The sequence below is a fragment of the Pipra filicauda genome, unplaced genomic scaffold, assembly GCF_003945595.2.
Source record: "Pipra filicauda isolate LSUMZ 115617 unplaced genomic scaffold, ASM394559v2 scaffold15_size4787011_pilon, whole genome shotgun sequence".
Classification (NCBI taxonomy): domain Eukaryota; kingdom Metazoa; phylum Chordata; class Aves; order Passeriformes; family Pipridae; genus Pipra; species Pipra filicauda.
In genome coordinates, this window is record NW_024104096.1 from 1,734,799 (window position 1) to 1,752,193 (window position 17,395).

Genomic DNA, 17,395 nt, shown 5'->3' on the forward strand with positions numbered 1-17,395 from the left:
TAGAAAACCGTTAGTGAGAGGGAAAGCAATTTAACTCAAATTGCTTTTCAGAGTATAATAGTTTTTCAAACAAGTGTCATGTAGGATTTTTAATTTTTTTAATCACACTTTGCTGTTTAGCTCTTTGGTGAATTAAATTTACCTGTACAATGGTATGTTCATATTATTTTAATTTGTGCTGCAGTAGTGTTTACAGGCTCAAGTGAAATAGGAGCTTTTTTTCTAAGAGATGCTGTACAAGCACTTTGTAAAAGACAGTTCAAGCCCTGGAGTGTTCACAGTTCTAATAGGCAGTGAATGAAAGATAACAGAAACAATGGCAGGGAGGTGTGAAGCAGCTTTCCAAAGTTTCTACATCTATCATCTTCCTTATTTTTAACACTACTCAACAAAATCTTTGTGTACTTTTGGATCTGACCCACCAGAATCTGGAGGTCCTTTTAACCCCCAGATTTTTCCATAGTCCAAGTCTCACAAACATACATTCCACAATTTCAGACACAGAGGTAAAATTTGCAATAACTGAAGAACTAAAACATAGCCCAACTATCACATTTAATTAGAGCAGACCCTGCAGAATACCCTGAAGATTATGAAAATCCCGTGTCCTGGAAATGTCTAGAAATTTAGTTTCCTTTTAACTGGTACTTTTAAACAGGAAATCTGAATGTTAATCTGATTGATAAAGTAATGGCAAGGTGCTTAATGTAAGAAATATGTAGGTTTGGAATAAGGGAGGGGTCAGTAATCTTTCCTTTTTATGTCGCCATACGTAGAATTCACCAGAGATCTACTAGATTGCAAAGATTTTTCTCAGCTAATATAAGAGTTTTATATGCTTTTCCCTCTGGAATATTGTTCATTGTGAACTATATCATTCTTAAAAGAAATAAAATAAAACTTTATCAAAAAGAATGTCAGAAGCAGTTTTATGTAAAAAGACAGATCTGTAATTAGTTGCAGCATTTGCAGGCAACGGGTTTTTTTTGTACAGGGAATAATGAATATTCAATAATCTTTTATTGTTTATTTTAAGGAGCTTAATGAGCTTCACAAAGGCAGGAAAACACTGAAAAATGCAAACTAGAATCATAAAAAATGCTTTGATTGTATTTTCTCATTGACTGTCAACAACCTCTGAGTAAAATGCTGCACGAGATTGTCTTTTTCAGTAGTGATGGTGAGACAGCTTTTCTGAAAACTGCCCTCCTGCTAGTAGAAAGGGACTAATACCTCTCTACAGCAGTAGTGGTGCTGGTACATTCAGGTACATTTATCACGATGGCTGATTATTCAGTGTAGAATACAACTATTTAGATGTGCATGTGAGAGGCTGCCTGCAGGGAGTGAGAAAAAAACATCCCCAGACTTTTTGAGCATCCTAATCAAGAGCAGACTTTGCCAGTCTCTGTCATTAATACATACTGCTGAGCAGCTACTTTTGAGAACTATTTTCTGACAATGTTTATCAGTATAGACTATTTTAACAAGAAGGTTGCAATTCTGTCTTTTTAGTTCTGCCTCTGATTAATGCTGTTAGTGCTAACAGGAGTAGGAAATCTCTTGCCAAACACTGCTTTCTTGAGTATTCATGTGTACAGATTATAAAGAGAGAAAAAGAAAGCAAAAGTAATCGTAATTTTGTGAGTGGAACAGTAAATCTCACTTGAAGCAAGAATTAGCATCTTCTACGCCATAGTAGGAAAGAATTTTTGAAGCTGATAAAGAATAAAAGTAGTAACAACTTGGGAGAAGATCCAAAAAACCCCATAGCAGAGGAAACATCTGACTCCTGTCACCCCACTTGTAAAATATATTTTCCCATTTGCTTTGCAGTACTCTCAGTGCTGTGTTTTTTCTTCCATGTACAAACTAGGATGAATCCTTATTGCTCATGACCTCAAATTGGTAGTTTCACCTTTTCCTGCATTAGTTCTTGTTCTAAATAGAAACTATAATGTGCACCTGTCTTTTACCAAAAAGTATGTAGTTGCATACAACATAAATAAAGATCTTAAATGTGGAAAAAAGAATAGCAGTTGAATAAATCCAACAATTAGCCACTGTAAGAGCTTAAACACAGCTGTTAGGAAGCTAAGGTTTGTGCATTATTTTTCTGATAGATTGGTTTGGTGATTTTTGTGGTTTGTTGGTTTTTTTTGGTTTTTGTTTGTTTTCCCCCCCCCCCCCCCCAAAGGAGCACTCTCTCCTTTCCCTTTGATACCCTGTACCCCAGGGCTAGTTGACTGTAAATGGTAGTCAAAACCTCCAGATCAAGCATGTTGCTAAACAGCTGTCTTTCTCATGAAGTCTTTCATGAAATGTTATGAAAACGGAATTGCACATCCCTTACTGATCAGGGTAGCTGATAAATATGCAGCTAAAGGGAGGATTATTCCAGTGTGACAGACAACAGGTTTCTGATTCTTAGATCAAGGAGCGAAGTTATGCTGGTGATATAGAATAAAGCAAATTATCTGCAGCAAGCCCTGATTATTTTTATACACTTTAACACATTAGTGCAGATAAATACAAGGAAAGTGGTTTTGTTCAGCTAAGGTACCTATTTCTTCTAGAGAGATACTGTCAAACCCATTAAGATCTCATATTTTTTTTTGTTGAGAGGGAAGTTTTGCAAATCCTAGGGTCAGTAAAGACAATGTTTTCTTGAAGATTTTGAGCAAAACTTTCATTTTGCTTTAACGAGACTATAATGTTTATAATCTAAACAACCCATCATGTCAGATGGTCTGTTTTTTCTAGAACTGACCAAACAATGAAATGTAATATGTGAAAGGTACATTTAATTTGAAGTTGTTCTGCTTTAACAATGTAAATGATGGTAGCTAAAGTAAAATCTTGTTGTTGTTTAAATCAGGCAGTATTCCTTCGATGCATGGTGACAGATGCCATTCTCTATTCCACATATACAATAAAGAGTTGACTTCAGTGGATTTGCTGTCACATCAGTTAGTGGGCTGGAGACAGACTCACCTGGAGATATTACACATGTAGCATTTAGGATGTACAAGGCCTGCTGGTTTTTACTTGGCTTTATCTTTGAATGTAAAGCACAGTAATGCTAAGATAAAAATCAAAGCAAAATCTAGAATCATTTTGCTTTATACAAATTAAATGAAAGTTGAGGCTAAACGTGAACAGTGATCCCATAAAAACTGAGGGCAGGAAAAAGAATTTTAATCTTACTCCTTCCTGCTATCCACTGTAGTCATTGCTCTGGTAAGCCATTTGCTGTCTCTTGCCATCTGTATCACAGGGTGTTACTTATTCCAAAACATTTCTGAACAGGCACTTGGGCTACAGCTCCGTGAAGTGGTAATTGCAGGCAGATGCAAACTGATAACCACTTCTTTGGGGTTTTTTTTGGTAATGCCTTGTGGGTCAAAGAGCAAACAAGAGTAAGGTGGAAAACAGGAAGGATATGCAGCCAACTGATGCAGTGGAACACAAAGCTGGGATTTGCCAGCTGCTCTTGAGAGCCTGCCTGAAGAGTAGGAAATGGGGTCTCTGGCAGGAGGGCAGGACACAGTGCAGTGCGGGCGCTTTGCAAGGCTGGCTGGTTCCTGGGCTGTACTTAGCCTGCCCTGGGCCATTTGAATCATGCACAAGAGCATCCTGAATGGCCAAGTGTGGCATACATTTTAGGTAAAGATTCTGAACAGTGAAAGTCTCCTCTGGAAACTATACATTTTTAAACATTTCTGAAGAAACTGCTTAATTTTGCAGTCTTGAAAATTTTTGATGTTTGTGAAAGGTTTCACTAAGAACTTGGATTTCTGGCTGCTAATCAGCTACAAACCTTTGTAAGTTCTTAGGTTATTCACAAACTTATTTTGCAGCATTTGTTCTCTCTCAAAACCTTGTATCTTATAAGGGGAAACAACAGCAAAAAAATGCCTCTACACCACTGTGCAGTCTGTTCCCTGCATTTCATTTCTAAAAATTGCTGCTATCAAGATAGGTAGATGGAGATATATTTATATATATAAGGAGGGAGATAGACCTCAAAGCTGCATAAATTGCATATGGATAGTTTAAAATAAAAAATTTATATGGACATTCTCTAGGTATTTTTGAGTACAATGTCAAATAAACCAAACCTTGGACGGCTGAAGAACCATAAAGAAAATGTGTTTCTATTTGCATGGGTTGTACATGAGGAAAAAGTCTGTTTCCTAAATTACTAACTAGAAGCATGGCTACATGTTCAAAAAGAAGGTGGTGGTTTCCAGTGTTGCCACAGACTCCTACTTGGTTGTGTCTGAAAGTGCAGATGTCACATACTGGCCTGCTGGATTATTAATGGTTGAGCATAATTCTAAAAATTATGGCTCTATTTCACATTGATTTAATAAGATCTGCACAAAATAAAGCAAGCATATATCACAAAAGATTTTCAAATTTGTTACAGATCAAAATATTTTCATACATTTGTCTCTAAAATGAAATTTTTATGATCCCTGGAAAACTTCAAGTGGTTAGAAAATTAGGCTGGTTTTTTATTTTTTAAATGAACTTTCTCTTTTCATGCTAGAGTAAAGAAGTAATTCTTGAATTAGAATACAAAGTAACCTTTCTAAGGAGTATACTGAATATTTTAAGCTTTTATCAAACTTTTATTTTTCTTTCTATACCTCCCCCCACCCCAGGATGCCTTTGAGATAATGGCTGAAAATTATGAGTTCAAGGAAAATGAAATATTCTGCCTGGAATTTCTGAGAGCAGCTTCTTTGCTGAAATATCTTCCATTTCCAGTAACCAGAATGAAAGATATACAAGGATTGCCCTGCATAGGAGACCAAGTCAGAGATGTCATTGAGGTAATGTACTTCTGAATTATCTGTCAATTGATTCTTTTACAGATCTACATTTAGAGGTCACAGAGAGCAGCATTGGTATCTGTGTGCATGTACACAGCCTTCTGTATTTCCTGTAATAAGGATATATTTTTCTTGTTACTAAGAATGGAATGATTTCTGGAAATCCTTTGTAGTAACATGAGGTTCTGCCATGGAATCCCCACCCTTAGGAATAATGGTAACTAGTGAATAAATACAAAGTGTTAAATAGTGCAGTATCAACTTTGCATGTAATTTTTAGAGGCTTACACTGATTTGGATGCAACAGGTTAACTGTTAATAGTTTTGCTCATGTGACTACTCCCCTTTGCTCACCTGAATGCTTTATTAGAAATACTATTTTTGCAAAACTGCTAAATATTTTAGTACTTTAATGTTAAATCCTACCTTGCTATAGCCAGTTATATATAGTTGTAGCAGAGCCTTTTATCCAAGTGATGGATGAACTTTGCATTCTTCTTGGAACTTTGAGTATTCCCTACATTTTTCTCTACTTCCTAGCCTTTTCAGGACCCTACATCTTAGGTGCTGTTATTCCAGCAGGCAGCTGATGAGAGGGTCTCAGCTGTCTGGAGGGGTCATTGCTGAGTGTTATGCTCCTTGTTTGCCTCATTCCATCAGTTAAGAATGTAGCCTCTGAAGTGCTTTTTGTACCTACTACCTGGGAGCTGGGAATTCAGTTATGATCCCACAGAAAATAGAGTGATTTATTGGGGTTATATTGATGGGGTTTTATGTTTGTTTTGGTTTTAGTTTTTATCAGAAAGACTAGAAGAACTGTACACTCAAGAAAAAATATGTTTGTTCTTACAATGCTTTTACTTTTAGGAGAAGTAAACTAAACCAAATAATGAAATCTAATTTTCAGGACAAGTCATTGATAGTTTATGATAAATAACTGCTTTCTGGCTGTGAATTTATGAGTAAATAAGTACTGTGAAATGTATTCCATGGTCTCAATTTCTACTTCATCCTTGAGTAAATTTATGAGTAAATAAGTACTGTGAAATTTATTCTGTGGTTCCAGTTTCTCCTTTATTCTTCAGTAATTTTCTGTCTTTAAAAAGATTCTAGAATTTGGTCCTGATGCAGTAAAACAATACGTTTGCTGAGGATTCTTTTCATGTTTGTACAGATTGATAAAACTTTATTTTAGATTATTTGTCTAAATCTTATCACTGGGGTGAGATTTTACAATTGTTTTTTAAATTTATTTTTATAAGTAACATTTTTCTTGTTTAGGAGATTATTGAAGAAGGAGAGAGTTCTAGAGTTAAAGAAGTGTTAAATGATGAGCGATACAAGGCATTTAAGGTAAATCCTTTGAGTTTTGCTGCTGTAGTTTAAAATTTCCCTCTCTGTAGTAGAACTTAGACATAACCATTGATTTTATTATAAAGGAACAACTGATATCAAGTGCAAAGAAAGAATGGTCTTAAATAAAAAGGAGATTGAGAAACTGATAAAGAATGATGGTGAAATCATTTTCTATTTTTAATTAATGTGATGCATATGTAGTTGCTCTTAAGCTTGAACTAAACAATCCCTTTTTCCTGAGAACTAATGTAATGCATACTCTTTGCTGTAAGTTTAACTGAATGTTGGGTTTATTTCTGCCTCAGTTGATTATCATTTTGATGCTACCCCATCTTATTCTTGCATTAAGAAAAAAAACAGGTGAAAAAGATGATTCAAATCCATTATAATTCTCTTTGGTGTGAGGCAGAAGGAAGACGACTGGAGATATTTCTTTGTTAGGGAGGTTGTAGAGTCATAGTCACACTACTTCATAGCTGCAGGGAATCTAAACCACGTCAATATTGCAGTTCCCATTTCTGAAATGTTCATTGAATTCTCCATTGGAAATATATAAACTATATGTATATATATATGAACAAATACATTTTTCAATTTTATCTGCAGTTTTAGTCTCTATAAATATACTGTTTCAGAAAAAATTAAAACAGAGAGTAAATCAAGTGTGACTGTTTCATTCTCCCTTGCATTACTCACTTTTACTTCAGCTATCAAAAGGCTCTTCCATTCTCTCTGACCTGTGATACACGTGTGAACTGATGTCCAGTGAAAGTTGCTAATGTATCTCTAGCAATATTCAGAAAAGAGGTGTAGGTTCACATGGCAGGATTCAGAAACCAGACTTGCTTATTAATTCATGATTGCATTATTACATGATTGAGGATCAGCCATTAAATCTGATATTTTGGGGTTTAAGAAAGTATCTTGGAGATTAGAAAAAACCTATCAGGGGAAAAATTGTCTCAAATACTCTCTATGTGTTGTTTCATATGCAAAATTGCAACAAACTTATTGGCCAAGCACGTCTTGACATTTTGGTTAAATTGGTTGTAACTGGTTGTTTCCGCCAATTTTTATGAGTTTCTAAGAAAGCCAAGAAGAATCCCATATTAGTGAATTCCTAGATTTTACTGTTTACCATGGTCGTGGTGACTGCTGCATCACTCATCAGGACTTTTAAAAGGTCACTGCTGGCCCCAGGACCATAGTTATCAAATGACTGAATTAAATTATAGTCTGTGTTTTAGATATATGATCCTTGAATTGGCATGGTCAGTTTGGCTCCTTATAGAAGTGGATGCTCCAGAAAATGAGTTCATGTAATTTATTTCACGAGCTGAAAAAAAGCAGTGGCTGCAAACACAATCAAAGAAACGGGCTACTTGTGCTGCACTGCTGGCAGCTTCTCTCAATTGACATCTATAAATATACCAAATAATAATGGATCTTTGTATGGAAAGAAAAAAATGCAGTGGTTTTTTTTTTCCTAAAAATTTGAACAGTGGCGCAGAATCCATTTTCTTTAGTTCTCTGTCCCAACATTAATTAAGTCTCTTAGAATCATTTAAAACCCAGTAATAGACCCTTTTGAAAATCTTTTAGCACTAGCGAAAACATTAAAAGATAGCAATGTAAGTATTTAAAAAAAGCACATTCTTTCATAAACACCCATGATTCAGACAAAGAAGAGGTAGTTTCATCCATTATATATCAATTGTAGAGTTATTCCTATTTAATATTATCCATGATTTTAATTTTCTCTTTGCTTTATCTTAATTATTTCCAATGAATTAATTTCTTTATAAGAACACAAAATAAAGCTAGCATGGTTGAAATTCAGAGGTTATAGATTCAATGGAAAACAGCAGTTATTTGTGTCTTACACAGTAAATCATTGAATTCCATAAATGTACAAAGAAACTATGGAGAGCTTCAGTATTGACAAACTGAACATAAAAAATGTGCTTTCAGGCAAGCATGAAAGTTTTCCCTCTTGCTTTTATATCGCTATTTATTGTTCATCCGCGATATTGATCCACTGAATAATGCTTACAACTGTGACATTTTTGCTTTACATCCTTTTGTGGGGAATAATTTAGTGTACAAAATTACTTTGGAATAAATGGAATACAACAACACAGAAACTTCAGAGACTGGTAGATTTGGGCATTTTTGTTTGTTTTTTTTTGTTTTTCTTTTTCCCAATAGGCAAAATAGTAAAATATGTACTCCAAATAAGATTATGAGATGTATAGGAATTTCGCTTGACTCATGTGAAGACTGAAAATCATAAGACTGTTTGCAATATGCAAGAAAACAAAAGTTACAGTTTTTACTTGAAATGGAATCCCATTTTGGAAAACAATATTGTTAGTGACCTTCAACATATGTCTTATAGAATGGAGTATAAGAATTATAGAATGGTTTGGGCTGGAAGGGACCTGAAAGATCATCTCATTCCAACCCCCCTACCATGGGCGGTGTCACCTTTTACTAGGCCAGGTAGTTCAGAGCCCCACTGAACCTGGCCTTGAACAATTCCAAGGATGGGGCAAGAATAGATTAGTTGTCTTTATGTTCTTATGATCTTTCTCCATGTAGCACTGAGACCCAATTGTCCTCAGTGCAGAATTTCAGGATTGCCAGGGTTCCCACTGACCCCATCTCTCAGTACTGCTACAACACCAACATCATCTGTACAACTGAGAGCTGGTAGTGTATATAACACAAAATCATAATGTCAGTCAAATTATGAATGGTCTTGTGACGCCTCTTATTCTATGAAGGGACTGTAGGGGAATACAGCTACTTAATGTTACTGTTTGCATTTCTGTTAAGAAATGGAGTAAAAATACTACTCTTATTTCAAACCTTAGTTAAAAGTGTACATCTAGGTAAATTACATAAAGGTGTGGGACTACTACTATATTCTTGTTTAGATTTCACTTTAATGAGAATTGCCCAGGTATAAAACCAGTTCTCCGTTCTATGTAGCTATGCAAAGAAGGGAAGCTGAATCTGTATGTTTGCATTACACTATTATATATCTTCAATGTAGGATTAACTCTGCCCATTATTTTCCTTGTGAAACCTTATTGTTACCTACTTATTATTAATTTGCTGCCCCTTTAGAAAACAACACTGAAATGTGTGTTTTTCTACTGACCTTAGCAATTCACTTCAGTCTTTGGAGTGGGAGTGAAGACATCTGAGAAATGGTACAGAATGGGTTTGCGAACGGTGGAAGAGTTAAAAGCTGACAAGACCCTCAAGCTGTCAAAAATGCAGAAAGCAGGTAAGGTGAAAGTGTCACAAAAATTTCTATGTCAGTGCTCTAAGAACTTGATAACAGAATCACAGGAGGAGACAAAAGTCATTTATACATCTGTTTGCTTGCTGCAGGGTCTTGTGAATATTGAATTATTAGGTAGAAATAATATTTGGATTAACAGAGCTGCTAATTAAAAATGGTGTCATTCAAAACATAGGAATATGCATACTTTTAAATTGCTTGCATAGATACCAAATGAAATCTCTCATACACAAAACTATTAATGGTTCATTATTGCACAGGTTGTGCAAAATTGGGAAAGCCCAGAACTACTTTTCAGAGGAGACCTGTCTCCGTCAAGGCAGCTCTACCTTAGTGATAAATCAAGATTTGTAATAAAGTACTTATAAAATTCTTCCCATAATCCTAGCACACCTGAGCTTTAAAATGCTAAACATGATCACATGCAGTGTTACTTCCCCATAGATTTTTTGTGTGTGCTATTTCCCTAAATAAAGGAACACATTTAAACAAAGAAATTAGTTAAACTAAGAAAAAAATATTATATAACATGAAATTATAATAATGTAACTTTATTTTTGCATTACATTCATGTGGTTTACATCACCTCAGAATCCCTTGGATCAACTTTCCTACATTGATGTTCCTTTGTCCTTTTTTCTTTTATGTGTCATATCCAAACATGAAACAAGCAGCAGGGCTGGGCTATTTCAACACAAGCTCTGGGATCAAAAATAAGATAGGTGGGATATTTCACATACTTCTGAGCCCTGTACTAGGGTAGAACACCTTAATTTTGGGAAGGCTGCCTTTTAAAGCAGTACATCCAAAAATGCCATTGATGGGAGCTGGTAGGGAAATCCAGAATAACTTATAAATATTCAGGTTCTCAGAAAGTGGAGCAATTATTGCGACTGCTATATTGATAAATGACCTGACAAATAATAATGACAAAAATATATATAAACTCTAAGGGAAAGATGAAGAAAGGAAGAGGCTGTCTCTGGCCTGTGATCCCTCACACCCAAGAGAGACCACAGAGACTGATTTCAGGAATGGTGGGGAGGAAGGAAAACCTGAAGATGCTGGATCAAAATTTGTTTCTTCCCACAACATGTTCTAAAACAAACCTATAATTTCAGGTTCATGATGCAGCATTTCTTAGTTCTTGCCATTAGATAGGGTTCCCTTGCCCATGGTAGGAGTTGTGTTCTTTAACTTCCTGATGAGAGGTGGCTATTCACATGGGCTTTGCATAATGCAGTGTAGATTTTGATAATTCCATGGAGTGATCAGCACTTTTTGCCTTTGATTTCCAGGGTTTCTTTACTATGAGGACCTTGTTAGCTGTGTATCTAAGGCAGAAGCAGATGCAGTAACCTTGATTGTCAAGAATACTGTATCTACCTTTCTACCAGATGCTTTAGTTACCATAACAGGTGGTTTCAGGAGGTGAGTGAAAACAAATGGAATCGCTTGGCTGTTTTATTCAGGTACATGAAAAAGAGATGTTGTGTATTGGAAAAATCAAAGAAGCTTGGTGGGAAGAGTTTGTTTTCAACTTTTTTTTTTCCTGGGTTTGTTGTTTGCTTGTTTGTTTTTTCAAACCAGAGGGTAATTCTATGACATTCCCAGATTGCTGTGTTTTGTTACTGTGAATAGTTGGTTTGTTAGAGCAAAATCTAAGAATAGCTTGATGGAAAAATGATGTTTAGATCATGTACTGTACTTGGGCATCTTTTTTTCTCTTTCACTGGATCTGAATTCCCGAGGCTGAGACTATTGTAATGCCATACTTCAAGGAAAGATACAATAGGCTTAAGGCAGTCTTGGATTTTTTGTTTTGGTTGGGTTTTTTTGAGGGAGGAGAGGGTCGGTTTTGGGTTTCTTTTCAAAGAGATCTTAAGTCACATGAGCTGAAATGTGCTGAGGCAGTTTTTAGTGTTAGAGGTATACTTTACAGTAAACACTTACTAAAATGGCCATAAAGCAATGACTAAACCAAATATACACTAACCTCTGTATAGATGGAATGATCTCAGAATTTCTTTCCTGGCTGATTTTTTGTTCCTAAAGCTTTTGGTCTTACTCTGTAAAACCAAACCTGAAGCTGTTGCTCAGAACATCTATAATTTGTTCTTTCATCACTTACTTGAGAGCTCTCTTAAAGCCACACAGCAAAGTACTGAGACTGGGAATAGTCTTCAGAAATTCTGGTTTCCTTGCTCTATGCTCAGGCCCCCATTATGTCCTTCTTGTAGTACATGTCATGCTCATAAAGCAAAAAGCCCTACTCAGCACCTTAGATCTCTTGCTGCTTAGTTTGTTACTTTGTAAAACTTTGACTATATTTTAAAAATAAAAATATCTTTCAAAAATACTTAAAGTATTCTCTTAGAACTCAAAATACACAGTTCTGTGACTCTTATGCAACTAAAGCTGGTATGAGTACAAAAGAGAAGAATGCTAATAATTAATGTATCACCTGTGTGATTTAATATTGTGAGCCCAGATAGGTTTGCATAGACTCAACCCAATCTAAATTAAGAACTTATGTAATCTGTAACTTCTATATACATGCACAAAGATTGTGCTGAATGTTTTTATAATCTTTGTGCTATCTTATGATATTTATAATTATTCCTTGTATATCCCATATTTATTGTAAGAACATTTGCAGCCTCCAGCTACGTAATTACTATGTAACAGTGTGGTCAATCAGAAGCATTAGGCTTAAGTATGAACCCTGACCAGAGTTATAAGAACAAGATTAGATTTTGTATTCAAAACCTCAAGTATCATCATTCTGTGAGCCTTTAAGAGGCATGTGATGACAATCTCTTCACACCAAAGCAAAGAGGGATTCAGGGACCTTGTGTTGTTCGTAACTTGCATGTAACTGATTAAAACATGTCTAGATGGGTCAGAGACTTGCAGGTTATTATACTGAAAACTCCCCGTTTCTTCATTATTTAAGCATCTAATTATGCCTAGTAAGTAATTCTGTGTACTAATTGCATGCCTTTAAATATATAGGAATATGGTAAACTAAGTTTCAATATCTCAGTCCTAAATGATATTTTACTAGCCCACGGAACATAAGTGCTATGATGTAGGATTTGTAGAAAACTATATAGGCACCTATATTTTAATTGCTGAGCTGCAACAGAGTTGATTACATCTGTTCTTTTTTGCCCGTCTCTTATAGTGGCAGTATTCTTCAGCAAGAAGTATGTGTAAGCTAAGTAGCTCACAGTTTTCAATTAACAAATTATTTTTTTGGTTAATTCATGATTATATAAATATTTTAGTAAAAGAAATAGGCCAATTTGCTAAATCAAACAACTTGATTCCCTCCTCATACACCTTGTACACTACTAACATAAGAGGAAAAAATAGCTCCCGATTGCTCTGAATAATGTATTAATTCCCCAGGATCTAGTCTTTTCTTGCTTTGTATACCTGTTTCATAACTTGGAGAAAGTTTGGCAGTTGATTGTTTTCCTCCGTATTTGACCACAGAGTTGAAAGTCAGGTGTCTCATAAACCTTACTTTACTATGTAGGAGAACTGGATGAATTTCAAGGAGCAGAACTTCTATGGTGATCTGCAGCCATGGACATTCAATAGGGTAGAGAACAGGGAAGTTACATTCTTTTTCCCAAACCTATTAAGCACACATGTGGCTGGATATATTTAATGAAACTAGACCTTTTCCTTTAAATTCCTGAAATGTCATGGTCAGATGATGTAGAAATTCTTTTAATCAAAATTAGAAAGAATAGCATAAAATTCAAGTAAATAATAGTTGTGGTTTTTTGTTGTTTTTTTTTTTTAAATTGAGCAAACTTGTTCATAGACTTTTCTTCGGTTTGATTTAGTTTTCACCTTTAGTCTTCTGTATGGCTTCTTTTATTAGTCTTGTAAAAAATAAAAGGGTCGTGATGGCAGCCATTCCATATCTTCCTAATTTGAAATCATTCAGGAGCAGGAATTAATAAATTATTGAAGTCTGCATGAGTTTATCCCTTGTTGCTTTCCTACAGGAACTCTTAGCTAACTGCCTGTAAAACAGACTCCTTGAGTTTCAGTTAGCATATTTTCATATGAGAGGTTGTGAGAATGTTTTCTTTTTCTTGTTTTTCCATCCTTTTTCAACACTTATCTGGGTCATTTTGAAACAGAAATTATAACACTGAAATGCATGGAAATACAGAAATAGAGCAATTGTAGTTATGAAATAGATAAATCACACCCACATGGTGTGGAATGTATTTCATTGTCTATGTAGGGAGGGTGTCAGCTTGACTGCAGAGAAGGAAGTACTGAATATGCTGATAATGCAATATAAATCATACCATGGACAATGTTATCAGAAAAACTGAATTTGCCATGGAGTCTGTTTGAATTGGCATGGCATTATTTTCAGTGCTCAGCCTTTCTTATTTTGAGATTTAAGTTAATAAAACAAATTCCAAGATGGGGAATAGTACCTCATATTACAAGTTGCAAAAGCCACTAAGGGTGAAGTTTCCCTTCCAACATTGAGTTAAACAGAAGCTCAGGGATGGGGAAAAAAGAAACTTTATTCTGGCATGCAACATCCCTGATTACTGTGTTTGTCTCCGCTATATCCAAGGCAGGAGTGTAATTTAGGCTAAAGTGTGTTATCACTTTTCAGTGAGTTAAACTGTGGACCTGACAATTTTTTTTCCTGGTTATTAAAAAGGTAATTTTATACTATGAAGAGAATTAAGGACTTTTCCATAGTAATATCATTATCTCATCTTCTGTATATCAATGCATGTTACCGAAAATTTGATTCCTGTTAGCAATGTGTTAATGCTATTAATAATATTAACATTGTTGTAGGATTGTTAGTAATGACAAGTAGACAGAGAACTTCACAGTAGGTTTCATGACAGTGAAACAGGAGGAATTTTCCCATTTTTCCTGTAGTTCCCTATTAATATATGGCTTCAGAATAACTTCAAGAAAAAGTTGTTATGCACTGAAGCATAATCACCATGTTTTTTAAGACCCTGAGTTTTAGCTAATTTGATTTAGCTTCTGATATTTGGGTTTACCACAAGAGATGATCTAGGCTGAGGGCTTCCTAAGAGCAAAAATGCTTGGAGGATTATATACTATATGTAGTTTATGACTTCAATCTCTTTACTGATTATTCATATGTCAATACGTTCACCCACAAAAACCAAATTTCACTGGAGAAATTCAGAAAAGGATCTGGAATAAGAATTACATACAGTTATGAGAGTATTTATATATATATATAGTATAAAGAAAAACTGCATTTTCAGAATGGTTTTCTGATAACCTGTTCATCTGATTCCCAAATTATTTACAAATTATGTTTCAATTTTCTTGTATTGCGTGTAGCACACTGAAATAGTTGTGGCTAGCTCTGCAGCAGCAGCAGCGTATTGCTATGATGTGAGGACATAGTTACTGTATCATCAATAGGCACTTATTTTTTAGAAAATTACCTAGCCGTCCTCTTGGTATTATGATTTCACTTCTGAGTTTCTCAAATTATATTTACCTAGACACACTTTTGTTGGCTTCTCCTATCTTTGCCTTAAGATAGAGTGAAGTAGACTAAGGAGACACTTTGTTTTAGGTAATTTTTGTTATTGCAGTTCCTAAGGAGTTGTCCAAGTATCTTGGGCAATGCATCATGCAGAATAACTAGTGCCTCTTGTCTATTATTTGTCTTGGTGGGAGGCTAATTCCTCCATGCAGCATCAGTCTTCAGGGAATGTTTTGTCTCAGACTCTCATTATTAATTCTGTTCTAACATGAGCCTAATTGATTGATAGATCACTATCTCCTTCCTTGAGTTTTATATTATCTTTTAGAATCAGGATTTGACACTGTAACATTTGTAGATAAGAATTGTTAATAAAAAAGCAGTGAAGAGAGCAAAGGACAGGGTCAGTGCGTTTGTCAGGCACCACTGCCATGCTTTGTATATTACGGTGCAGAAGCTTCTTGCCTGTGTGCAGTGACATTTCCTACAAGGCAAAGGAATGCATAAAGGAATGACATGGGACAGAACTCTGGTCTTTCCTGTTCTGTACCAAGATAATAATTTAAAGATATCCCTCCTTTCTGTCTTGGAGATAAAGTAAAATGAAATAGCTGGGATAAAGAAACACTTTGAGAGGTTATTTTACAGGTTCACGCACTGGTAAATAACCAGTGTTATTGTGGCACCTTTGTTTCAGAGATGAGACTTCTATATGGCACCTGGAATCAAATTTATCCAACTGTTGGCACATGCTCATAAATGAGAGAATGTAAGATTGAGTGTATGAAGAGTATTATACTTCCCAACCTTTTGGTATATACTTAAGACTTTGTGGTTTATTTAACCGAGCTCGTCATGTGGTCACTGACTGAACCTCATAGAACACTTGAACAAAAGATTCCTTCATTAAGTTTTTAGGCAAACTCCTAATCAGAGGTTGCTTACTCTGCTTACACTTTGTTTTTACAGTGTGCCTTTGCATTTACACTGTTCTTAGATATAGTTATTTCTATGGGGTTTTTTTACTCCAACAAACAAACAGTAGTAAGGGAAGATATAAGCTGTACCCAGCTATCAAGTCCAAATACTGTAATTTCTGCTCACTTTCTTTCACTGCTATTATGAGAAGTAAATTTTTTTCTCTGCTGCTATTTCATTTTGTCATGGAGAAATCTGCTATAACAGCTATCTGTATAGGCAGGCTGCTCACTGTTGGAGCTGATATGGTAGTTTGCACACACACTAATTTAAACAGATCCTGGAATAATCTAGCAATTATTCCAGCAACAGACTGAAGAGACTTCTTGGCTCTCATTTGTGAGCATGGCTTTTCCTCTGACAAACTGTAGTCCATTTTGGATGAGGCTTTTAATCTGATCTGCTTGGTTTTAAAGCTTAGTAAAGCAGCTTTGCCTTACCAAACTCCCTAAATTTAAAAATGTCTGACCTTGAGGTATTGGGATGCTGTGAGTAAAAATATTCTGTGACTGGAGTTAGAAGCACTGCAACTGGCAAAGAACAGAGATCATCACTAGTTTCTGTTTTTAATTTTCTGTAAGCCATTAAAAATTAAGTTGGGAAAGGAGAAAATCAAATTAATAGCTAGGCAAGTCAATTTAGAAGATAATCTATTGGAGTAATTCAGATACTTCCTTTTGTCATTAGAGCTTTGATTATTTTTCCACTCATTTCATCTATTATTAGCCCTGATGAATCATGAAGTAGAAGCTGATGAATAAGGTATCTGGGAGCTGTGGACAAAAAGAACTTTGTAAGAATCCATGAAATAATTGAGTACTTTCTTTCAAAGCCTTTAGAAAACTTACTGATGTGAGATTTTTTTACGTGCCCTACTCTGCTCAAAGTAATAGAGTAGAAGTACTCTACTCTACCTTTACCACTTCCACAGGTTTTTCAGCTCGTTTGAAGGATGCTGTTTGGCTACATACCTCTCTTATCTCTAAAACTAGTTCAAGTGATGGGTCCAGAGTGGAGGTGGCAATGCTGATGATTTCTCATAAGCCAGAAGTTTTCCGCTGTGTATGTAGAGCCAGAAAACTCCCTGGCTTAGCCTTACACTTTTCATGATAACCTACATGAACCCCCTACATCTCCTAGAAGGTATTTGTGAGAATCTCTATGGTGTTTAGTATTTTCTGTTTCATATCAAGACTGATGATGACTACTAGGAAGTATGCCAGAGCAATACAAGTGATGTTATAAAGCAAGATATGAAATCTCAGATTGTATTATTTTGGGACTGGTAAAGTCTCCTGTATTAGCTTTTTTTTTTTTTTTCATTTTCCCCTAACTGAATTGGAAAAAACGAGAATGAAAACAGAAAGTAGGGGTTTC

The 17,395-nt window shown here is 35.4% G+C and overlaps 1 protein-coding gene across 1 annotated transcript in view; it reads left to right on the forward strand.

Annotated features, from left to right (window-relative positions):
* The window catches only part of DNTT (DNA nucleotidylexotransferase), an 86,515-nt gene that overhangs the window by 15,362 nt on the left and 53,758 nt on the right, over positions 1-17,395 (forward strand). The window contains exons 4-7 of the mRNA XM_027710892.2: positions 4,671-4,841; positions 6,123-6,194; positions 9,369-9,492; positions 10,809-10,941. Coding sequence (XP_027566693.1) covers positions 4,671-4,841; positions 6,123-6,194; positions 9,369-9,492; positions 10,809-10,941 — 500 coding nt within the window. The remainder of the gene's footprint in view (positions 1-4,670; positions 4,842-6,122; positions 6,195-9,368; positions 9,493-10,808; positions 10,942-17,395) is intronic.